General features: G+C 53.4%; 1 protein-coding gene across 1 annotated transcript; it reads right to left on the reverse strand.

Moving 5' to 3' along the window:
* Positions 1 to 10453: 10453 nt before the first annotated feature.
* Positions 10454 to 19145, reverse strand: RHCG (Rh family C glycoprotein). The gene is made up of 10 exons (XM_032983038.2): positions 18900 to 19145; positions 15489 to 15675; positions 14865 to 15015; positions 13969 to 14116; positions 13410 to 13576; positions 12568 to 12705; positions 12080 to 12216; positions 11413 to 11537; positions 10974 to 11047; positions 10454 to 10837 (listed from the first exon to the last, which is right to left on the reverse strand). The coding sequence occupies exons 1-10, from the start codon at positions 19108 to 19110 to the stop codon at positions 10772 to 10774; spliced, it is 1404 nt and encodes a 467-aa protein (XP_032838929.1). The 5' UTR covers positions 19111 to 19145; the 3' UTR covers positions 10454 to 10771.
* Between the last annotated feature and the right edge of the window lie 2040 nt (positions 19146 to 21185).

The raw sequence follows: 21185 nt of genomic DNA on the forward strand, positions 1-21185 counted from the left end.
GGCCAGGACTCCAACCTCCATCCCCATGGGCCAAGGAGGAACCTGGTACTCTGAGTCTATTGAATTCAGTACAACAGACACAGGGTTTCTCCAAGGAACCGGAGAGGGGTATCTCCAGAGTTTCTGTGTCTCCGCCAGTTTGATTTTTCTGATATGGAAATACAGAGGAGATAGGAAAGCCTGTAACCCTGTGAGATGGGGGAAAGAGAATGACAAAGAAGAAAAAAAAGAGAGGCTGGTGTGGGGAGAGGATGCACCCCATACAGTGGAAACCAGAGGAGAAAAATACTTTCCCAAGCAAGAGGAATGGGAAGGGAGCTCCTGTGTTACTGTTATCTCTAAAATGCTGCAGCTGTCTTCTCAAATGTTTCCAAAAAAAGAAGATTCCCAGAAGATCTGAGGAAGGGAGGGAGATCGGAGCTCCTCTGCACCATCCATCCCATAGTCACCACATGGTGCATTGAGCCAGAGCAGTGCTGAGCACCAGGGCAGAGCACAGGAAGGATACTCCACAGGTTGGGGGAGCGAGGAGTGAGCCTCCTCCATCATACACGTAAGACGCTCTTAGCCCTCAGCTTCAGCACTGTTTCCACTCTGATTTTCAGGCTTATTCCTTATATTCTGGGTTGCAACATCTGTCTATGACACGGCTATAGGATAGGACGTGGTTCTCCTCATGAGGTGCTGACCCGTCCCAGGACACAAGGCAATACTGACGATGAGGCCAAGGGGAGTTCCAGCCCTCCCATCCTTGTCCTCTTGGCATGGATGTATCCAAGAGGGAAGAAGATCCCTAGGTACCTTGTCCCTGCTGAAGAAGGCTTTGGTCTTTATGGTCACCAGGATGGCTTTTAATGGTATGGACAACACTGACCTGAGACTTCATTCCCCTGCTGCTCAGAGTCCTTTTCCCCATGACAAAATGGAGACAATATTGACAAGCTGCTGTGACACCCTCTCTTATATAGTCTGGATTCTCCAAAACTCCCAGACATCCTCCGGGATTTTAAAGCATGAAATACCCGGTTTAATGGTGTTTTGGCTTTGGTCTTACTGGGAAAAAACTATGCAACCAGGCACGTACAGCCTGGAGCACTGTGAGGGTTAACCAGTGGGAAGTGGAATCGGGTACAGATGAGTGCTGGTGGGACCAGATTCCCAGAGCACCAGAAGGAAAGTCAGCAAACCCTACCAAGCTCTCTATTTATGGATCCCTGCTCCTCTGCATGGAACCTTTCTTCCTTCTCTTTGCTTTCTTCTTTTTACTCCCTGCCCCAAGTTGGAAGGCGCAGGACCCTGGCCCATCCCCAAGCCCCCTCTGTGCCATCATTTGCATTTTCACCAGCCTTGATTAATGCCAGAGCCTGTTTATAGAGTTACAATCTCCAAATTAGGTTGCCGAAGGCATCCCGGGCCAACCCTGGAAAAATCTCGGTGGCTGAAAGGAGCCATAACTAAGCCTCAAGCAGACGTCTTTATTCAGCTGTAATTGACGTTTAACAGACGTCTGTAACTTCGTCTGGACTTATAAAAAAACCCGAAAAAGAGTTCTCCCCTCTCTTTATGTTCCCCCCTTTTATCCAGCAGTCAAAAGTGTAAGAGCCCACCACACTGGCCCCACTCGGTCAGTGTGCAGCAGGGGCTGTGACAATAGTGGGGCTGAGACAAAGCCGCAGCCCACGCTGCACACACTGGCGCCTTGTATGTCTATTTACCTCCTAGAGTGGTTTATGCTAATTTATTGGCGAGCAGCGACCACTTCTGCATACTGATGTGCCGCCACTTCTTTCTGAGCGGGGGCCCTCGTCTGCAGGGAGGCCCATGGGGGACCCCCTTCCCCACCAGCAGCGCCCCAGGAAAGGATGCCGCAATGTTTGAGGCTCCCCATGTGCCCCCCAACCTACCCAAGCTGCAGGTCTGGTCACACGATGGCTCTTTGTTTTGGTCGCCTTTGGACACAGGGTGCTGATACCGTCCCTTTGCACAGGGATGTGCCAGGCGCTGGAACCAAACCGAAGCAAACCAAACCCATAGCCATAGGATGGAGCTAAGGGCACAGAAAGAAATGCTATAGATAGCTGTGGAGACAGCCGGATTTTCATATAAATATATCTCCGCTGTGTTCTGCTGACATGTGTGAGTATGGAAGGGTGCTCACAAGTCAGGAAGACACTAGAAATCAGGATAAAATTATTTTCTTCTTTCCTGAGTGCTTACATTGTGTACTATTCTTTGCTGCACAATGGTTTATTTCAGCACTGGGACATGAATTCTCAGATCAGGTTTTACTGACTAGTCCTTGAAGGCAAATTTTCCTTTCTTCCTCTAGAAAACATGGTGCCGCACAGCCCCTGACCAGGGGAGAGCCCCTGTGCTCTCCTGAAGATGATCAGACCATCAGGAGGACAGTCAGGTCTCTCTCTTCAGACCACATCCTTCCCAGAGGAGGATTTTACAGAGCATTTTCAATGTAGGGTCTACCCAGATTTAGTACATTGGTTTTAATGGTTCAGGATTCCCTAGAGAAAACTGAAGCCAAATGGGATGCTGCTGCTCTCACCCACAAAGCACCTTCGAGCACTTGCTGAGCACAAGTCAAGATGAAGCCAAGGCTCGGAGGCAAAGCCAGGAGAAACAATCGAGGCAAAAGGAATAAAGTCAGAAGCAATTTGTTTTGATGCTGGGGACCTGCTGTCTGTAGCACATGGAGCTCCTAAAATCCTGATCAGTGCCATGATGATGGGAAGGCTGGGGACAGTCAAACATGGGCCTTTGTGTCTATGACGTGAGCATTGGGTCATCATATTGCAGATGACAAAGTGAATGAGTCAGGCGGTTTATCCGAAAAGACCAGGGGCCATTTGCAGGTTTAACCAAGCAGTGGGTCAGGAAGCTTTAAGATGTATGTCAAAAGCCCTCTGGCCTCTCCAGGAGAGGATGAAGAGTGTGCTCGAGCCCCCCAGCTCTCCCACTGCTCCTCTGCACAGGTGATTCCTGGCTGCAGAGCACGGCAGGAGATCTGTCTGTGCAGCGGAGGACGTGCCTCATGGCTGGCACAGCCATGTAAAAAGAGTGAGAAATACGGCCTGAAGTACCAGAGCAGTGATAAGGTTCCAAAGCCAAGAGCTTTCCCCTGCCAGAGTGGCCAACATTCAGGAAAAAAGGGTGACAATTAATTGGACAGGTGGGACTATGAGAGATACCTCAGATGTCTTGCCTGTGCTTTGCTGGCTCAATCCTAGGGAGACTTGAAGAAGCCCTTGAGAAGCTGCTGGCTGGGAGGTATTTATTTGGGGTGGGTGCCCACTGCTAAGCATGGCAAGCACTCCCTGCAGCCGTTGCTTTCCATGGAAAGCACAAACTGATAGAGCACCTGTACCGTAACACCACCTTCCACCAGAACGCCAGACGTAGGTACTCCTATTCCTGGAAAGACTGGAGAAAGTCATCATGCCTCTGATGTGACTTAGCACAACCTCAGGGCACAGGGAATCCCATCCCGCTGCTATGGAGGCGACTGTGGCATCAGCACTGGCCTGCCCCTTCAGCCACCGAGGGACCCCCCCCCCCTAAAACTGGAGGAGAGCTCAGTTCACCAGAGAAGCCAGTTTTTCAGCTGCTTTGTGCTGCTAAAGCTACAGAAAGGGGCCGTACCACAGCCATAGATCCGGCCTTTTGTGTTTTAAACCTGAAGGCTCAGAGTTTCTTTCCTTTTTGTGCTGTTCAAAGCAGCAGTAACTTTTGCAGACCCTCTGGCATCTTTCCCTGGGGCTTTTTGCACCAACTGGGCACAGAGTATGGCAGTGGGGACGGAGCAGCTTGTTGGTGCAGTGCCAGACTAGTTCCCCTTTCCCATGGAAAGGGAAAGAGCCTCCCCGCGGGCCTCTTCCACAGTCCTCCTTCATGTCAGTGCAATGATCCCTGCCCACCTCCTTCTATCATGAGATCAAGGGCTCACAGGAGTCTGAGGTCAAGAAAGTCTTCTCAGGCCAAGGTAGGGATGAGGGGGATTTTCCAGGCCTCCTCCAGCAGTGGAGGGGGAAGATTTCCCGCATAGGGATGAGCACAAAGAGCCTGATCTGCCATGCATCCGTAATACTCAGGGGTGCTTTTTCTCGGGGCTGGCGAGGGATGTTTGGCAGCAGCACTAGAGAGTCACTGCGGGGGTACACGCACGAAGGAAAGCCTCCTTCCTCCCCCCACAGCAGCCTGCCTGAGAGGGAGGGCAGGCAGGGCAGGCAGGGCTCTGGGAAGGTGCCAGCCCAGGGCCTGGCAGCCTGCAGCCCTGCCTGCGCTGCTGCGTTGCAGAAGAGGAGGGAGACGTGAGCACCATGTCTTAGGCGAGGGCACCTCATGCTGGCAGCTCCAGAAATAGCCTGGAAAGCCTTTGTTTTAGTGATTTCCCTTCTTGCAGGGTGGTTTGCCTCGGCTGGTGCTGGCAGAGGGAGAGGGTGCTCTGGAGCAGCATGAGGCTATGGTGATCAAAAAGCTGGCCCAAGCCTGGAGATCATCCTCCTGTTTCCTCTGCCACATGTTTCCCTGCAAGCCCGTGCCCACAGCCACCCCTGTATAAGGCCAAACCAGGCTTTTCCTCGGCCACCAGCACCAAGCATCCACCAAGGCCATGTCCCCAGGGTCCTGCTGCACCCCAACCCACCAGGACACGCAGGCTGCGTGTGGGTGGGGTGGCTGCCCTTCCACAGCCTGGCTAGGGACACCCCCATGCATGGCAGCAAACCCCAGACAGTTAGGGCTGAGCCCCCAACTCCAGCGCCCCAGTTGGTCCTCCAAAGGCTTCTGCATCTTCCCTTTCCTCCCAGGGCGAGCTGCCTCAGCAGGGGCATCCCCAGGCCTCGCTGGCGAGCTGTTATCTGCCAGTCAAAAGCGGGTGAGAAAAGAAACACCCCCCCCTAAAAAACAAGATGTCTGGTGTGAATCTCCTGATCCTGCTAACCTGAGGGCTCCGCTGGAGCCGGCCGCGTGCAAGCGGCAGCCCCGGGTCTTGCTTAGCAACAGGGCACAGAGCAGCCTGCGGCTGGCGGGAGAAAAAAGGGTCTTTTCTTGTCGGTGAAAGATTCATCGTTGGGCTGAAAGTGGCCCCTCCCCTCTTTCAAATACTTGTCAGCAGGGAGAATACAGCTTAGATACTGGGCTGATCAGATCATGGCTAATCTGTTATTCCTGGCCGCGAAAACTGCCGGAAGACTTTCAAACAACTTCACTGGGAGCGTGTGCGGCGGGAGGGAGCGGGCAGGAGATGCAGAGCTGCTGGCAGCCCTATGCCGGCATCCCAAGGGCATCTCCTGCTTGTGAGGTGCGTGGGGAGGGTAGCACTGGTCACCCACCCCATGCCGGCTGGGGCTGATGACATCCTCTGTGCCACGGGCAGGGGCAGTGGAGGGAAAGGGGTTGGTGCTGAGCGGTGGGAATGGAAGAGATGGACTGGCTGAAGTGTCCCCCGCACTGAGAACAGGGCCCTCCTGGTTACACGGCTTTTTCTCCCAAACCAGGTGCTTTGGAGATGTTTGTCACTGTGGAAGGACGTTTGCCACCTATGTCTGGGAGCCTTGGTGCTGCAGAGAGTACCAACAAAAAGCTGGCCAGCTTGGAGAAAGGTGCTTTCCTGGTTACTCCCTCTCTCTTGACTGAGATGCTTGCAAGGGAAAAAAATAGACCAGACAAATAAAAAAATTCATATTCAGTGGGTTGCAGGAATTTTACGTGGTGGCCCAGATTCTGCTCCTGTACATGGGGGCACATCAAAGAGATGAAGTGAGCAGGAGAGGTAGGAGCACACTCACAAATCTCACCTACATGTTCCCCTATGCCCAGCACTGGGGCCACTGTGGGCGGCCAGCCCAGAGGACAGTGGCAATGAACCCTTATGGCCAGGAGCCCACTTCTCCCTACTAATCCAGGGTAGATGGAGCTGCTTTAACCATTGCCACTGCACACACAGGTAAGACCTGATCCCCAGGCCTGGTACACGCTGCTCTGCCTCTCCCCAGTGCTCTGTATGCCCATGCACCTTGCCCTGCTCCCTAGATCTCTTGCTGCCACATACCTCTGCCAGTCTGGATTTAGCCCCAAGTCTACCTCTTCTGGGGTCAGCACTAGCCATGGTTATTGTGCAGGACCTGCTGTGGAGATGGACCCTTGGTGGGACAGCTCTGCCTATGATGGAAATGAAAAGTACCCTGAAGTGGACCAAGCTAATGGGAGCCTGTGGGAGGAGGATGGATGTCCAGTGAGCCTGGGGACTGGCCTGAACCCTGGAAGGCTCCTCTTAGTCAGGAATAATTAATTACCTTCTTGAGGATCTTAGCTTCAGCCCTTCCCTGCTCATGCCCCAGCCCAGGAGAGAGGGAGGGAGGAGACGGCAGCGAAGAGGGTAGAGAATTAATTGGACATTGTGTTGGGAATCGCCTCCTGGTTGCTGTCAATCTTGGGAGTGAACAGCCTCTTGTCTCACTCAATAGGAACTTTATATGCTCCTTTAATCCTTCAGTCCGTATTGTCAGAGCTTCCCCCCTCCTCCTGTCTCTCCTTCCCACCGCAGGACTTTTGATGACCCCAGCTGTCTGAAGCAATACAAAGAAGCCCCTTAACTAACACCCTGTGATCTATACAGGCAATAAAGAGGCTCCCCTTGACAAGGATTTGCGGGCAGAATATATGCAAATGCTGGGAGGTGCGCGGGTGGGGAGGTGTGACAAAAAAGCCGCTGCATGGTGGGGCATGGCTCTCGGTCCTGGGGATACAGTGGCCCAAGTGGGGATGTGATGCAGGTGAGAGATGGACAGAGAAAATCAGGGCTGGCTGGGCACTGCACATCCCGCCATGGGCTAAAGCAACCAGGAGCGCCCCGTTTATCTGGGGTGCAAGGCCAAGGCATCCATGGGTACATAAATGGGGGGCTCCCGGCCCGTGCCCCCCGTGCTTTCCTTCTCGAAGGCCATGGCCCGAAGTCAGGAGGCCATGCTCCTTCCCACATTAGCACATGAATGGTGTTAGGGGTGGGGGGAAGGCGGGAAGGGGGGCAAGCCCCCACTGTCCACTCAAGCAAACAATTTGGCTAGCAAATTGACATAATTACAAGGGACAGAGAGGAAAGAAAGGCGAGCCCCCTCCCCTGCGCTCCAGAGGGCCCGACCCCTGTGGAGTTACTTAGACCCTTTGTGCGACTCAATGCTAGGTACTGATGAGGGGACGTATGCCCTTTTCAAGGGCCCTAAGCGACCGGCTGCCCTAATCTGATTACAATTTACAGCACTCCTTCAGAGAAGGGGCTGGAGTGGTGCTCACGCAGGCGTGGACACGCCAGGTCCGACACGCACGTGCTCGCACCAGCGCAAAGGTAGAGGGGTGTGGACGGCAAAGGTAGATGGACGTGCACAGCGATGCCATGGCTGGCAGGCTGGCACGCGTGTGCGAGGGCACGCCGACACTGCTGGCAACGTGGGCGGCGTGGTTTTCAGCGCGCTGGTTGCGTGTGGTCAAGAAGGCTGAAGGCGTATGCACGGGGACACAGGGCTTTGCACGCATGGGCACACTGCCCGCAGGAGGTGTGCTGGGGCCAGCGCCTTGGGCATGCAATGAGCCCATTTCAGCCCATATCTGGTTCTTGCACCAGGTACCTGCACCCACACCCATGCACACCAACACAAACATGGGCACAGATATAAGCACGCCACCCCCTTTCTCCCGGGCAGGCCTGCAGACAGGGACCTTCTGCAGAGGCACGGGGGTCCCCACTGGGAGTGTGGGACAGCAGAGGTGAGCAAAGGCCTTCCCCCAAAACCTCTGCAGCAGCTTGCAGGAGCAGGAGTGCGAGCAAAGCCCACCACCTGCCTATTAAAAGCAGGATTAAACAATGCTGTTCCCTCCCCTCACCCCCTTCCCGCTCTCTCTAACATCATCCCCTTGGGGAAACCACCACCTTTACACAAGACTTTCTTTTTTTTTTTTTTAACCTCTTTTCTGCTCTGTGCCCCATAGATCCCAGGGGATTAGCAGCCAGGCTGGGCCTTCCAACCTCCTTGAAGGCGGGTTGTTTCAGTCATCCTCCCCATGGGAACCTGCCCCAGGACAACTTTGGTCAATGCCTCCGGTGCTTCCCAGCCAATTTGTACCACCTAATCCCCGCGAGTATCGACAGCTCCTTTCTCACACATCCTCCCGCTTGCTGGAGCAGCCCAATCCTCCGCTCCCTGTGGTCCCCCGTTGAGAAACCCTCCGTCCACCGCTGGGGCCACAACCACACTTCAAACGCGCCAGCCCGACCCCAGCATTGTTTGCCAGGGAATTAAGACTGGAAGGCCAGCCCCAGCGAGTGATTTAGGTACTGAGACCAGACTGAGCCCTGCAAGAGCATGGGCAATAAAACGCTTCGCTGCCCAGCAGCCTGTGCAATTTAGGTGTCTTCCCACGAGGAGGAGGCAGAGCCTGGAGGGACGGGGAATGGGGCTGGGGCTCCTTCTGCTGGCATGTGCACATGGGGCAGGACCATCTGCCTGTGCTCATAGACCCGTCCCGCTGGAGACACAGGCTGGCTACCTCGCTAAAGCAGAGGGCCACGCGGTCTTTGCCATTATTGATCCCCACGGCCTCTTGCAAGCTGCTGGGAGGGAAGACTGGAGGCCACAGGGGCTAGATGCACAGCTGGATGCTGGCTCCTCTGGGGCATGGCCAGGGCTCAAATGGGGTGGGACAGAGGGGCCTGTGACACAGTAGAAATTGCAGTGCCCAGAAGTCTGCTTCTGCTTTCAGGTTTTGCAGACTTGGGGCAAGAAGTTTAGGACTCCCTCTTTGAAATGAGATTGTCTACAGTGCCTGTAAGTAAACATCCCTGTGGTGGTTTCTGATGGGGTCTCTGGATGAAGCTGTGAGCTGAAAATTACTGTTAAATCCTTTCTCCAGTGCAAAGAGGCTGAGAGGAGATCTTCTTCCTTCAGCAGATCCCAGCACAGGGAAATCAGGAATTGCCCTTCATTTCCCCATCCCCGCCCTGGGAAAATGGTGCAGCTCAATGTACACTCAGCCTCTGCATTGATCATCCTCCAGAGACCATTTCTAGCCCCTGTCAGACCTGCCTTTGCCATCATAAAAGAATATACAATATACCACCAGCTGGCAAGAGGGCTAGAGCTCCTGATGGCCCAGCTATGATGTTTCTGAATTTCCCCTTAGCCATCAAACCCTTTCCCCGCATCCCACGCTGCTGCCATGCTTAAGACCATTCCTATGGAGGATTTTAGGCCTTCTGTTATTTTTTACTCTTCTTTTGTCAACAGTGAGGTTGTCTCAGGCCAAACAGAGGCAATGCTGATTCAAAAGAGAGCATCTCCTGTGCCTGGCTGTCCCTGTCCCCGCGCCATGGCAGGGGAACACAGTGTTTCGGCGCCTCCTCCTCTGTCACAATGTTTTTCAGCTCCGCCAAGCAAAGTGTCCAATTAGAGCAGAGCCTCTTGCTTCCATCTTTGCCGACATTTAATTAACATGCTGCTGCTGGCAGCTGCTGACAAATTCCAGAAACATGTTGTAAAGGGTTTTTGTCTTTACCCAGCATGGAAAATGAGGGTGTCATATCCCAAGGGGATGTGAATAGCTACTTTTGACTCCCCCCCTCAGGTGTGAGAATTACAGATAGACACGGTAAAGAGACCTATCAGCCCTCCTACCTCCTTTTTTTTTTCTTTTTTTTTTTTTTTCTTTTTCCCCTCCCCTTTTTCTTTCCTGCTCCTCACATCATATAACCCTGGAAAACATGCAGGTTTTAGGCCTGATTTTCATTCCTGTCTTCCTCAACTCAGGCTGAAGCTGGATGGTCTGGTTAAGATGTGGGGACTGCGCTCTTGCTTTGGGGGTCTTCACATCATGGTAGTACTCGTAAGTGGAAGGAATGTTCCGATGACACTGGAAGAAATGGATGAAACCAAAGAATAGGAAAGGGTCATGCCACCCTGCGCTGTACGTGCAAACAAGGCTTCCAAGGAGCTAATGGAGGCCTCAGCAGAGCAGGTCATGAGAAGGTGATGGCAGAGGCATGTAAAGGTGTAGCCAGATGCAAAGTTGGCCCTCACCCAGGCCTTGGATGGCAGAGTGAGTGCAGGGACAGCTGCTGCACCCCAGTGCTCCCCTCAAAAGCACCAGCCTGGTCTGTGCTTCCCACACGGGCTCTGGTTCGGCCATGGAAGGTCTGGCTGCTACCTTCAGTCGTATTTTAAGGCTCCTGGTCCTAAGCCAAGTGTCTCCACAGCCTGTGCTATCCCAGCGTTGCCATCACCTGTGCATCCACCTCAGCCCCTGGGGAACCAGGAGTGTCCCAGTGACTCGGTTGTATCCCCAGCAGCCAAGAGCTCCCCCAGTAGCTGCTCTGTGCTGTTAGTGGGAGAGACAGCGTCTGGGCAGCATTCCACCCTGCTCTTGCTACTGACACAATGGAGCACAGGCCTGGAAAGAACACGTTTTTATTTTATTCACAACAGCTCATTAGAAAAGCAGATGAGAAAGGCAAAGCCGGGTGCCTCGCCGTCACGGGGAGAACAAGAGCCTTCACCCGCCCCGGAGCAGGGCCCTGGGTCCTGTGGTGGGGGAAGAGGCTTGGTGGCGGCAGCCCCGCAGGCGGGAAGATGGCGGACAGCCCCACTGAGGGCGGCAGCACCCTCAGCGCCGGGGTCGGCGTCGCGCTGCGGGCAGCTCAGGGCGCGGCGGGCTCGTCGGGGTTGTGGGCAGCTCAGGGCGCGGCGGGCTCGTCGGGGCTGCGGGCAGCTCAGGGCGAGGCGGGCTTGTCGGGGTTGTGCATGTGGTACGCGTCGCTCTCCTCGTCCTCCGGCACCTGCAGCGGAGCGGCGGCCCCTCAGCGCCGCGAGGCGACAGCGCCATCTTGTGCCGCCCGCCCCCGCTCCGCCCCCGCTCCCGCCGCCGGCCTCGACCCCGAACCTCGCCTCAGCGCCCCGGCCACCCCGCCTCACCTCCCAGTAAACATCGTCCTCAAAGCAGTTCTCGGCGGCGGCGTCCCCCCAGACGGGCAGCTTCAGGATGGCTCCTGGAAGCAGGCGGGCAGGGTGGTGGGCAAGGGGCCATAACGCCGTGTGGGATGCAGGCAGGGTGTGGACGGCGGGGGCCCACCCCGCCTGGCAGTGAAGGGGGCAGACTCGGCCCTGGCATGGTGCTCATGATCCTCCCTTTTCTCCGAACCCATTTGACCTTGTTGTCTCCTTGGCTGCCCGGTTTCCCTTGCTCCTATGGGTTTTGGGGTGATCCCACTGCAGGGTGTCCAAATGTGAGCAAGCCAGGGGCTGCAACCCTCGCAACATGAGTGGGAAGAACGCATCCAGCCACCGGCAGGAGTATATGGATGCCTCCATTTCAGCCACAGCCCTCCCCTCTCTGTGCTCCCCTCCTGCTTACCCACAAGGGCCCCCCCGGCAAAAGCCATCAGCAGAGACACCACAATGCCGGCCGCCTGGAACCCTCCTTGGACACTGGGTGTCCGTGTCTGGTACGTGCCAGTGAAGTCAAATGCCTTGATGAACCTGCCGAGGGCAGAAATGGTGAGGATTGCTCCTGGCAGGAGGCCTTCCCAGGCTCTGGAGGAGCTGTGTTCCCCAGATCCCTCAGGGCCTCCTCCCTAGCACCATCCCTCTTCTGTAATGGACAAAGAGAGTGTTGCCGTGACATAAAACACCCCTCACTTCCTTCTCCTCTGACGCCTGGCAAAGCTTTACCTAGGAGGAGCCCAAAATAGAAATGTTTATTTTGTATTTCAGACCTTCAGCCTTACCTGACCCTCCAAAACAGTGTAGGGATGGAGGGAGGAGCACTTCCCCACACACCATGCCCCAGGATAATGCCAAGCCATAGGGTTGTGTCTCAATTTCTGAGACCACGAGAAGTCAGCTGCAAGAGATGAGTCTTTTACACTTCAATAAGCTTGACACAGTCAGTGCACCCCGTATTTTTGAGGGGGAAAGGGGCAACTCTGGACAATTAACAAGGGCTGTTAATTGTTCCTTACTCCCAGCCCAAGAAGCCCCATGTAAAATCCTTCTCAGGGAAGATTTTCAGGCTGTCTTACCCTTCCTTTCCATATACATCCTCTGTGGCTGCAGCTGCAGTGACGGCCCCCACAATGCCCCCAATAAGGCCCGGCATGGCATGGAGGTTGTGAATGCCACATGTGTCCTGGATGTGCAACCTGGACTCCAAAAAAGGCTGAGGGGAAGGAAGGTAGAGAGAGTTCAGAGACATAAACACAGCCCTGGAAGGGATTAGTTCCTTCCATGGAGGACTGGAATAAACAGAGAAGGAAGAGTGATATTGTGTCCAATTAAAGAGCTAAGGGCTTGTAGACAAAGATGTGAGCCAAGCTCAAGTTAAAATAACAACATATCCTCCAAACACTCTCCTGTTGGGGGACTGAACCTTCCTGAGCATTTTAGGGCTGTAAATGGAGTCAGAAGTGCATCTGCATAAGGGATGGTGGAAAGCAGGAACCCTCAAAGGGAAATGAATCCATTTCTGGTCTCCTTAGCAGGACCGGGGCTGCAGACCCCTAGCACTCACCGTGAGGTAGACATACCCCACCGTGGACACGATGCCACAGATGAACCCAACGATGAGGGAGCCATATGGAGTCAGCATCATCTCTGCACTGGTGCCCACGGCCACACCGCCCGCCAGCGTTGCGTTCTGGATGTGGACCTGTAGAAGTAACCACCCGGTCTTGGCATCTCAGGGAGATTGCAATTGCTCAGGGATGGTGGATGGTGCAAATGGCAAAGTGGGAGAATCCGCTCTGAAAATGTTTCCAGAGGAAATACCAGGGCCCATTTTCCTGCTTGTTGGTGAAAAACAAGAGAAGAACAGGCAGCCTCAGTCTGTAGCACAGGCGCACATAGACTCCCACTCCCTGTACCACACACATTCTTTGCATCCACAAACCTGGGTGGGGAGTTGTGATGAGATGGAAATTGTCTCACCCATGTGTCATGCAAGCTCTGCTGTCACAGAGACATGTCACCCACACACATAACACATACAAGTCAGTCCCCCGATTGCTCACGAGCTGCCGCGCAGGCCCTGCTCAGCTTGCTGGAAAGCGCTGCCAAACGTGTCTCTGCAACATGCCCGTTGGTAGCTCTCTGGGCAGAACAAGTCTAGTTCCTACTGTGACTTAGGTCCACCACATGCAGGGCATCACCCTGCACCTCAAGCACTGCAGGACTCACTTCCCACTTGCTCATTCAATATAGCCTCTAGGTTTCTGCGTGGATGCTGGTTTCACTGTCACACTCTAAACCCCAGTATCTGTTCAGCAAAGGACAAGCACCAGTCGTTTCCTGGACCTTTGCTCAACTTTGTTATAAGTCTCCTGGGCAGCACAGGGCTCTCTGCTCCCAGCTTACCATGTCAAGCTTGCCTTTCTTCTGCAGCATGCTGGAGAAGGCCACTGTGGTGAGGACACAAGCGGCCAGTGAGCAGTATGTGTTAATGGCAGCCCGGTGCTGGGCATCCCCATGATCGGAAATTGCTGAGTTAAAACTGGGCCAGTACATCCATAGATACAGGGTACCTGGTGGGATGGGGAGTAGGAAACAAAGAGAAAGGGAAAAAAGAGAATACAGGGATTGAAAAAACCTCTAGAGAAGATCTTTCTGCACAGGGGTAAGTTAAATCCTGTCATCTTGCTACCCCGGAGCTGCAGCCCTCATGATGGGATCAGCATCAGGAGGGACTGGCAGAGAGGGGGAACCAAAACACGTCCTTGTCTTCCCAGGCACCATCTCAGCCCAGCCACTGATGAAGGGAGCTGAGGAGCTCTGAGGGGTGGAAGATCGGCATACAGAGCTTCTCAGTCCCAAACCGTGGTTTCAGTTTGTTTTCCCCAGAGACGGAGGAGGGATCAGCCCTCTGCAGCTGAGTGGTCCGCATGTACAGGCACCCCTGAGGTGGGGGCTGACTCACCGATCATAGCGAAGAGGTCGGAGTGGTACACGGAGCCCTGCTTGTCCTTACTCTGCTCCAGGTTGGGTCTGTACAGGATGCGTGTCACTGTGAGGCCAAAGTAGGCTCCGAAGGTGTGAATGGTCATGGAACCACCTGCGTCCTTAACCTGCAGCCATGGGAAAACAGAGGTTCGCTTCTGCAATTGCCACTCATTCTGGAGCTGAGGTCTGGTTTGCATCATGCCCAGCTTGTCTGCCCACTCATCCTTCCAGCCTGCACTCAGTCGTGGGAAGAGGTGGACAAAAATGCTCTGGTCCTGCTATCTATCCCACTTGCTTGGTCCCATGCATGGCCACGGCATTCCTCTTAGCTTCCCCGTGGAAGGCGTTAAGGCAGAGGGGAGTTTCTGACCTGTCCCAGTGGCAAGTGGGTTGCCAGGTTGGCTTCCAGGTGCACTCAGGTCTAGGAGCTTGTTTGTTTCCCTACCCTCCAAGCCCTCTCAAAGGGCATGAACCCTGCTTCTGTCAGCAGACATCTTGTCCTCTGTCACTTGATTTCCTTCTACAACACTCATATTCCAGGAGGGAAAACAGATGAGAGGGAAAACTCAGGCACAAAGATGGTGACTGGTCCTTTGGGCTAAGACTCCTTGTCTGCCTTGGGAGCCACAGCAAAGGGACCCAGTGCTCCTGAATTGCCAGGTTTGTGTGTAAAACCCTAGAAGATATCCCTTCTCAGGGAATTACCACCCACTGACCCCCTCCTTCATAATCTGTCTACTTTTTCTGCCTGAATTCTTGCATTTCAAATGGTAATGCAGGCAGTGGCTTGGTGGAGCCATAGAAAAGGGAGACAATTTGGAGACATGCGCAGGGGAAGGAGCAGAACCAAGCAGGTGCTGCCTAAAGCCTTACATGGAGCAGGTTGAGGAGGATGTACTCATTCACTGCAAAGAGCGTGACTTGAAACAAAGTCATGATGAGGAGCTGTATGGGGCTGGTTTTGCCCAGGATGGCCCCAAAGGCAATGCACACAGACCCCACGCAGAAATCAGCATTGATCAGGCTGGAAAAGGGGAAGGAAAATTGTGGTTTAATAAGGAAATACTTCTGTAACTCACCCTCACCCATCCCCAGCTCCAGAGATACCACCTGAAGATGAATAGGTGATTAGGAGACAGCCCTGGTTTTCCCACTGACATTCCTCCCATCCTTACACACTGTCGAGGAAATGTGCTTTCCCCCTGATTATTGAAATAATGTGGATCAGATGTGTTCGCAGTGCTGGCATCCATGGTGCTTGGCTTGGGACTAAGGGGTGACACTTGTCTCACATTTCCCTTTGAGTAGTATCACTATAATGGCAGGTACCTTTGGGCTAAAAGGTGGAAAGCAAGTGGACGTATGCAGAGGGAAGAATATTTTAGAGACTCATTTGCACATAACAGAGGGACAGGCACTGCCAGCTGCTTGGCTCCCATCCCAGCTTTTCCACTGGCCAGTCAAGAGGTGGCATCCCAGAGCCCATCTCCTCCTTACTTCTCCACTCCAATGAGGATCTTCCCGCTCTTGAAAGAGTGGAACCAGCCTTGCATCAGGAGAGCCCACTGGATCCCAAAGGCAGCAAGGAGGAAATTGAAACCCACGGCTCCAAATCCGTAACGCTTGAGGAATGTCATGAGGAAGCCAAAGCCCACAAAGATCATCACATGAACGTCCTGGAAAGCTGTGCAGAGGGAAAGGACTGTCAGCTCTGTGGGGACAGCAGGACCATGAGTGCCTTTGAATTTGGTGGTGAAAGAAAACTAACTGCATCAGTGGCAGTAAGGAGGAAATTCAAGATAAAATGTGTGTTTGTCCTATGTCCCCATATTTCTAAGTCTGAAAATGGCTCAGCTTTTGGAAACTGGCTCAGTCTTGAAAGTAAAAAATATTTATTAAAAGCTTCATGCAAGAGTAGACTGGAGACTAATGTAGTATACAAAGGAAAACTTTTCTATTCAGATTGTTTTTTCCCCTTTTGTAAAAAACTTAGAAAATGTCTTGTAAAATGAAGAATGAAGTTTTGTTAAAAACACATGAATTGTCATTTTGGGTAGGTCCATCCAGTGCAGGGTCCTGGCGATGGCTCAGAGCAAGAAGAGTACAAGAACAAGGGAAGTTTACAAATACATTTTTAAACGCCGCTGAAATCAGTGGCAAAATACCCTTGAGACGAGGATCCCACCTTGGGGATTTTGAGTGCTTAAACCAGAGAGACCCAGTTCTTCCCACAAATGCTCAGAACCTGCTAACTCAAGCCTCTCAGATGCCCTTCCCTGGGGGAAACCAAACCTGTGTGAGCCTCTCGAAAGAACTTCTCAGTGCTGTAAACTTGCTGTACTTTTTAGTGCTGCACGTTTCTATCAGATAAGCATCGCTTTGCAATTGAGTGAGCTGGAATGCTGCATACTTACAAATTGAACCATGTAAACCCTCACACTGGAGGCCACTCTGCCCGGGAAAAGAGCAGGAGACCCAAGGCTGGGATACCCCGCTGTGAGACTCCCACCAGCAAACCCATACCATAGAACAGGTAAACACAACATCAACAGAGCTACACCAGCAAGTTTTGCATTATGCAGCGCACAAACCAGTATAGCCACTGTAACCAGTAACGTCGGTGCACCTCAGAGAAGACATAAGCTCAGGACAAAGGAAATTCAGTGACAGAGAACCTGCTTTACCCTGAATCTGTGCTGAAATTCAGCAGCCCCAGACCCGCTCCCGCAGGAGTAGTGGGGTTGTATCTGCTGCTTCCACTAAGGGCTGGGTGAGGATTTGGGTGAGGTGTAGCTCTGCAGAAGCGGTGGCTTTTGTCCTTTGGTCCTTTACAAGATCTTGCAACTTGTTTTTAAAATGCCCCCTATGCCTATGAAATTACCCATAAAAAAAGGAAGGAGACAAATCTGCAGCTGTCACTGTTCAGCAGAAGTCACTTCAAATGCAGTTCTCTGCATGTTCTAAGAACCAGTCTTCCTAACTCTGATTTTGCCATACAATCACACAGAATTTACCTCTGCAGCTGTATTTATTCTCCCCACCTCTCTTCTCTGGTATAAGCAGCACAATACACAGCTAGAAATAGCTGCTGCCATTTGCATTATACATTCTCACTTTCATCCTAAAAGCAGAAATACACAGGTCAGACTTAAAGCTGTGGACTGTGCGCCCTCTGAAAACACAGAGGATCCCCACCATGTATTAGACCCCGTACAGACCCAGGAGGAAGAGCAGCTCTGTTTTCAAACTGCACTCAGTCTAAAGCCTTCTTCTCACCCTTAGATTTGTTTTTGATTGGGAAGAATAACGGCATCACCCAGGCAGCCCAGGTGCTGCCCTGCCCTGAAGGTTTTGTGACCCAGCTTTTGCAGGAGGACAATTGCCATCACAATCAAGAGGAAGTGTTTGGGCTTTGGGAATGCTACCTGTGCTGAAGAATCTAATTTCTTTTCCCTAGAGAGCAGATGAGTCACCTATCAAGGAATATCAATGTGTGATTCAAAATGAGAAGGAATCATTACACTGACTGGATCTGGCAATGGGCACCACTGACACAGTCGTGCAGAGGGAAGCCTGCCTTCCCAGTCATCTCTGGGCTTGGAGGACCTGTCAGTTTGTCACTCCTATCCTGCTGCCATTGTGGACAGGTCCTATGGACAGCAGTGATTGCAGACACGTTAATACAAATGTTCCTCAGGTGTTCAACCATCGCACTCTCTTTTGAGCAGTGCTGGATGGACACAGGGATCAAAATGCCAGGACTTGGCCACCTTGCCATTATTGTCCATCTTTGCAGAGAGAGAATATTTCTGATTAGATAATGGAGAAAAAAACAGCTGTACTTTTAGGCATGCGAGTCCTTCCTCAGGTCTGAAACAGAAACATAATTCAAAGCTGAACTGAGCTAAACAGTTGCTCTTAGGTTGATTTAATTGTGTGAATCCTTGCAGCCATCTGAGGGGGAACATTTGGCGCTGCGGCGCAGGGGTGGGATATGAGGACAGAAGAGGTGTCATGCCCTTAGCTCCTAGATGCTCTTTCTTGGACCTCTGATGTCCTCCCAGTACACCGGTGACAAGAGCAGCCCTCGGCCACTACTGCTGCTTCGTGCCAACCCGCGTGGGGCAGATCTCGAGGGAGAGCTCGGAGCAGCCACAGCCGTACGCTAGCCTGGAGGCTGGCTGAGCAGCAGGTTTCTGTAAGCAAATCCTTTTCTGAACTAGCTAATCCTCAGCAGCTACAGGTTTCTATAGCTCCTTTGATTTAGCAGGTGTTTTTAATGGAAATGTTCTAAATAGATGCATGACTCAGGCCTGTTGCTTCCTTGGAAACAATTGCCTACAGAAGCAGCCTGTTCTGCATAGCTCACAAAGATGACCAGCCCTGGAGATCAAAGCTGGCCAAAGGCAGTGCCTGGCCAAAAGGGCTTTAATCACCTGAATAATCCCCGTGGCAATACGATGCAGCGACCCAAGAGCCCTGGGAAACTGGCAGGTTAGGAGGACTCTGGCATCAAAATGCCAGGAGCTAAAGGGTAATTTACTAGTGAGGGGGAGGACGTAGGAAGGGGAGGAAGATGTCACAGGATCTCGACAGCCGTTCCTCCGTATGCACAGAAAAGCTTGCTCTGATCCAGAGCTGAAGGAGGGGGCAGCAAGCTGAAACTTACAGGGTGTTGGGAACACGTCAGCCCTATTCCTGGAAAAAAGACATCACGGTACCCTGCTGACAGAGCCCCAAGAGCACTGGAGGGCTATAAGGCTTTTCTCTTGCTCTTTGGTGTACCCCAAACCATCCCTCAAGGCAAGAGCCAGACTTTCCAGCAATTGGTGGAGATGTCAGGGGATGGATGTGATGGGTTGGGATAGGGACCAGACAGCACTAGGACTGGGCTTCCCGAATACTCACACGGGTATCGGAAGTAGAAATCATTCTCTATGTCGCTGGTCAGGTTCAGCTCTCGCTTCTCTTCCTCCCAGTGTGCATCAGCTTCAGGGCTGAAGCGCACGAAGACCCCGAAGAGGACGATCATGGCCACCTCCCAGAGGAGGCATACAAGTGGGAGCCGCCAGCGCATGTACGTGTTCTTTGCCATCCCCTGGTGCCTCGGCCGCTCCATCTGCAGGGATCCCCAGGGGCCCGGCAGACCGTGTGAGCCCGCGTCCCCTGCGCCGGGCCAAGGCCATTGACATATATAGGTTGGAGAGGGCGAGGTGGGGCCCAGGGAGGTGCCTGTGGCAGGATCACGTTTCAGAGCGCAGGAGCTTCCGCAGGCTTGCTCCTCTCACTCTCCCTTCCACCCTGGGAGGAGGGACAGGTCTCAGCACCTTTCCTCCAAGCTGCTCTGAGCACCTCTGAGCCCTGCCTCCTCGGGGACGGGTAGACATGGAGGCGAGTGTGAGCGGGGAGTGGAGCATGGGTGTCCTGCCCCCTGCTCTGCCCAGACCCACACCCCTTCCCTTCCCCTTGCAGGAGCACCCTGACCCCCGCTGCCCCACGTGCCCTCCCTCCCTGCACTGGGTGGTCCCCTCTCTGCCCCTTCCCGGCTCTGCAAGCACCCTTCCCCAGCTGGCACCGAGGGTGAAGGCAGGGTGCCTCTTGCTCCAGCTCTCAGCTGTCCCCCCCATCTCGTGGGGCACAGCCGCAGTCTCGGGAGGCCCTTTGTCCTGAGGTGAGGCTGTCCTCCTCCTTGCTTTGCAGCGTGCATCCAGACAGTCAAGCACACCCTGCAGGGCAGGGTGGAGGTGAGTGGGGACAGACTTGCTACCCCATGCAGGGCAACTCCCAGAGCCTCTTGGGCAGCACCAAACTGTCACCAGGGTCCGTTTTCTCCTGTGAGCCTCTGTCCTGGGTACAAAGATGGGGGGGCACAGCCCTGCTGCAGCAGGGGGCTGCCCAGTCCCTAACCAGAGCAGCTGGCTCTTTGATCAAGAGCAAATGGGGCTGAAGCCAGGGGCCACACTCCCTTCCGCTGACCAGGAGAAGATGAGTTGTGGGGCCTCCACACATCCCTGCCAAGGCAGCCTGAGTCACTGGGCTGGGCTTTTGGGAAAGCAGAAAGCAGTCTGCGGGGCAGTCCCAGGAGGAAGAGGAAGATAAATGCTTGAAACCAAGTGTCAAGATCCTGCGTGCATGCACAGGCATGCGACAGCCCTGCCAAAGCTGCCATATATCTATAAAGTTGTTCAAGTGACACATGTCCCATCATTTCCTGGAGTGATTTACCCAGCTCATCCTCCCGCAAGACAAGCTGGGCTGGGGCTGCATGAACCAGGGCAGTACTCTGAGCTGGTGCTGGAGACCTCAGCACTGCAGCCTAAACATCCCGTCCTCTGGTATGGAGCTTCCTTTAATTAATAAACATTAAACACAATATGCCTTTATTCCCATGATTTTGAACTATGTGCTCTTTCCCTGAAGAGCTGGGCAAGTTCTTCAAACGGATCTCAGCTCCTTTCTCTGCCTGCAGATCTCTGAGATGCCTGTCAGTCTTCAAGAGATGAAAGACTGCAGCCCAGGCAAGCTGCCCAAATTTGCTGATGGCATCTAATTGTGGCCTGCAGGCTGAGCAAGCAGCACTGATTTCTCTCTGTTGATTAGGCAATAATTTGAGTTTATTATTTTTTCTTGTTTGCTTTCTTCTCAAAATGACAGATGGTAGAAAAATGCTGTGGATGGCCTTGAAGAGATTGACGGCCACACAAAATCATTCTCCAGCTTCATTTGGGCCCTGTGCAGGCAGCAGGGCAGAGGCAGCTTTGGGAAGAGCTGGGCAGATTCAGCTCGGGAGGACTTCTGTATGGCAGAGGAACCAGCTAGCGATCCAGACATACCAACACACCAAGGAGGGTCAGCTGGGAGTAAGACAGCAATTGAACCCAGACAACAAGGGAACACCAGGCCATGGGAGAGCGTTGGGGTACAGGCTCCTTCCTGCAGCCCCGGGGAAGCACTGGGAGGTCGGGTGTTGTGCTTGTTTCAGCAAGGATCCAGACCAGCACCCCTTCCCTCCTGTCCATGCTAGGGCCGAGGAAAAGAGAACCCCATGTGCCTAGCCCTTATCCTGCACAGGCAGAGTTTCAGCCAGCTTTGGCTGGACTGGGGTCACTTGGTGGGGACACCTAAATCAAGTGGATGTTGCTGTTGTCCTGAGGACAGGCACTCCCTTGAGCGATGCTGCTCAGGGCCCACCCA

Source organism: Tyto alba, unplaced genomic scaffold, assembly GCF_018691265.1.
Source record: "Tyto alba isolate M040663 unplaced genomic scaffold, T.alba_DEE_v4.0 Super-Scaffold_41, whole genome shotgun sequence".
Taxonomy (NCBI): domain Eukaryota; kingdom Metazoa; phylum Chordata; class Aves; order Strigiformes; family Tytonidae; genus Tyto; species Tyto alba.

Bases quoted from the DNA above. Each gene is read 5' to 3' on its own strand.
- RHCG (XM_032983038.2), bottom strand. From the start codon at position 19,110: ATGGAGCGGCCGAGGCACCAGGGGATGGCAAAGAACACGTACATGCGC. The intron at 14,117-14,864 runs GTAAGGCTTTAG...CCATGGCTGCAG, and splicing joins TCCTCCTCAACCTGCTCCAT to GTTAAGGACGCAGGTGGTTC. The intron at 11,048-11,412 runs GTAAGCAGGAGG...GCCTGCTTCCAG, and splicing joins TGCCGGGGGGGCCCTTGTGG to GAGCCATCCTGAAGCTGCCC.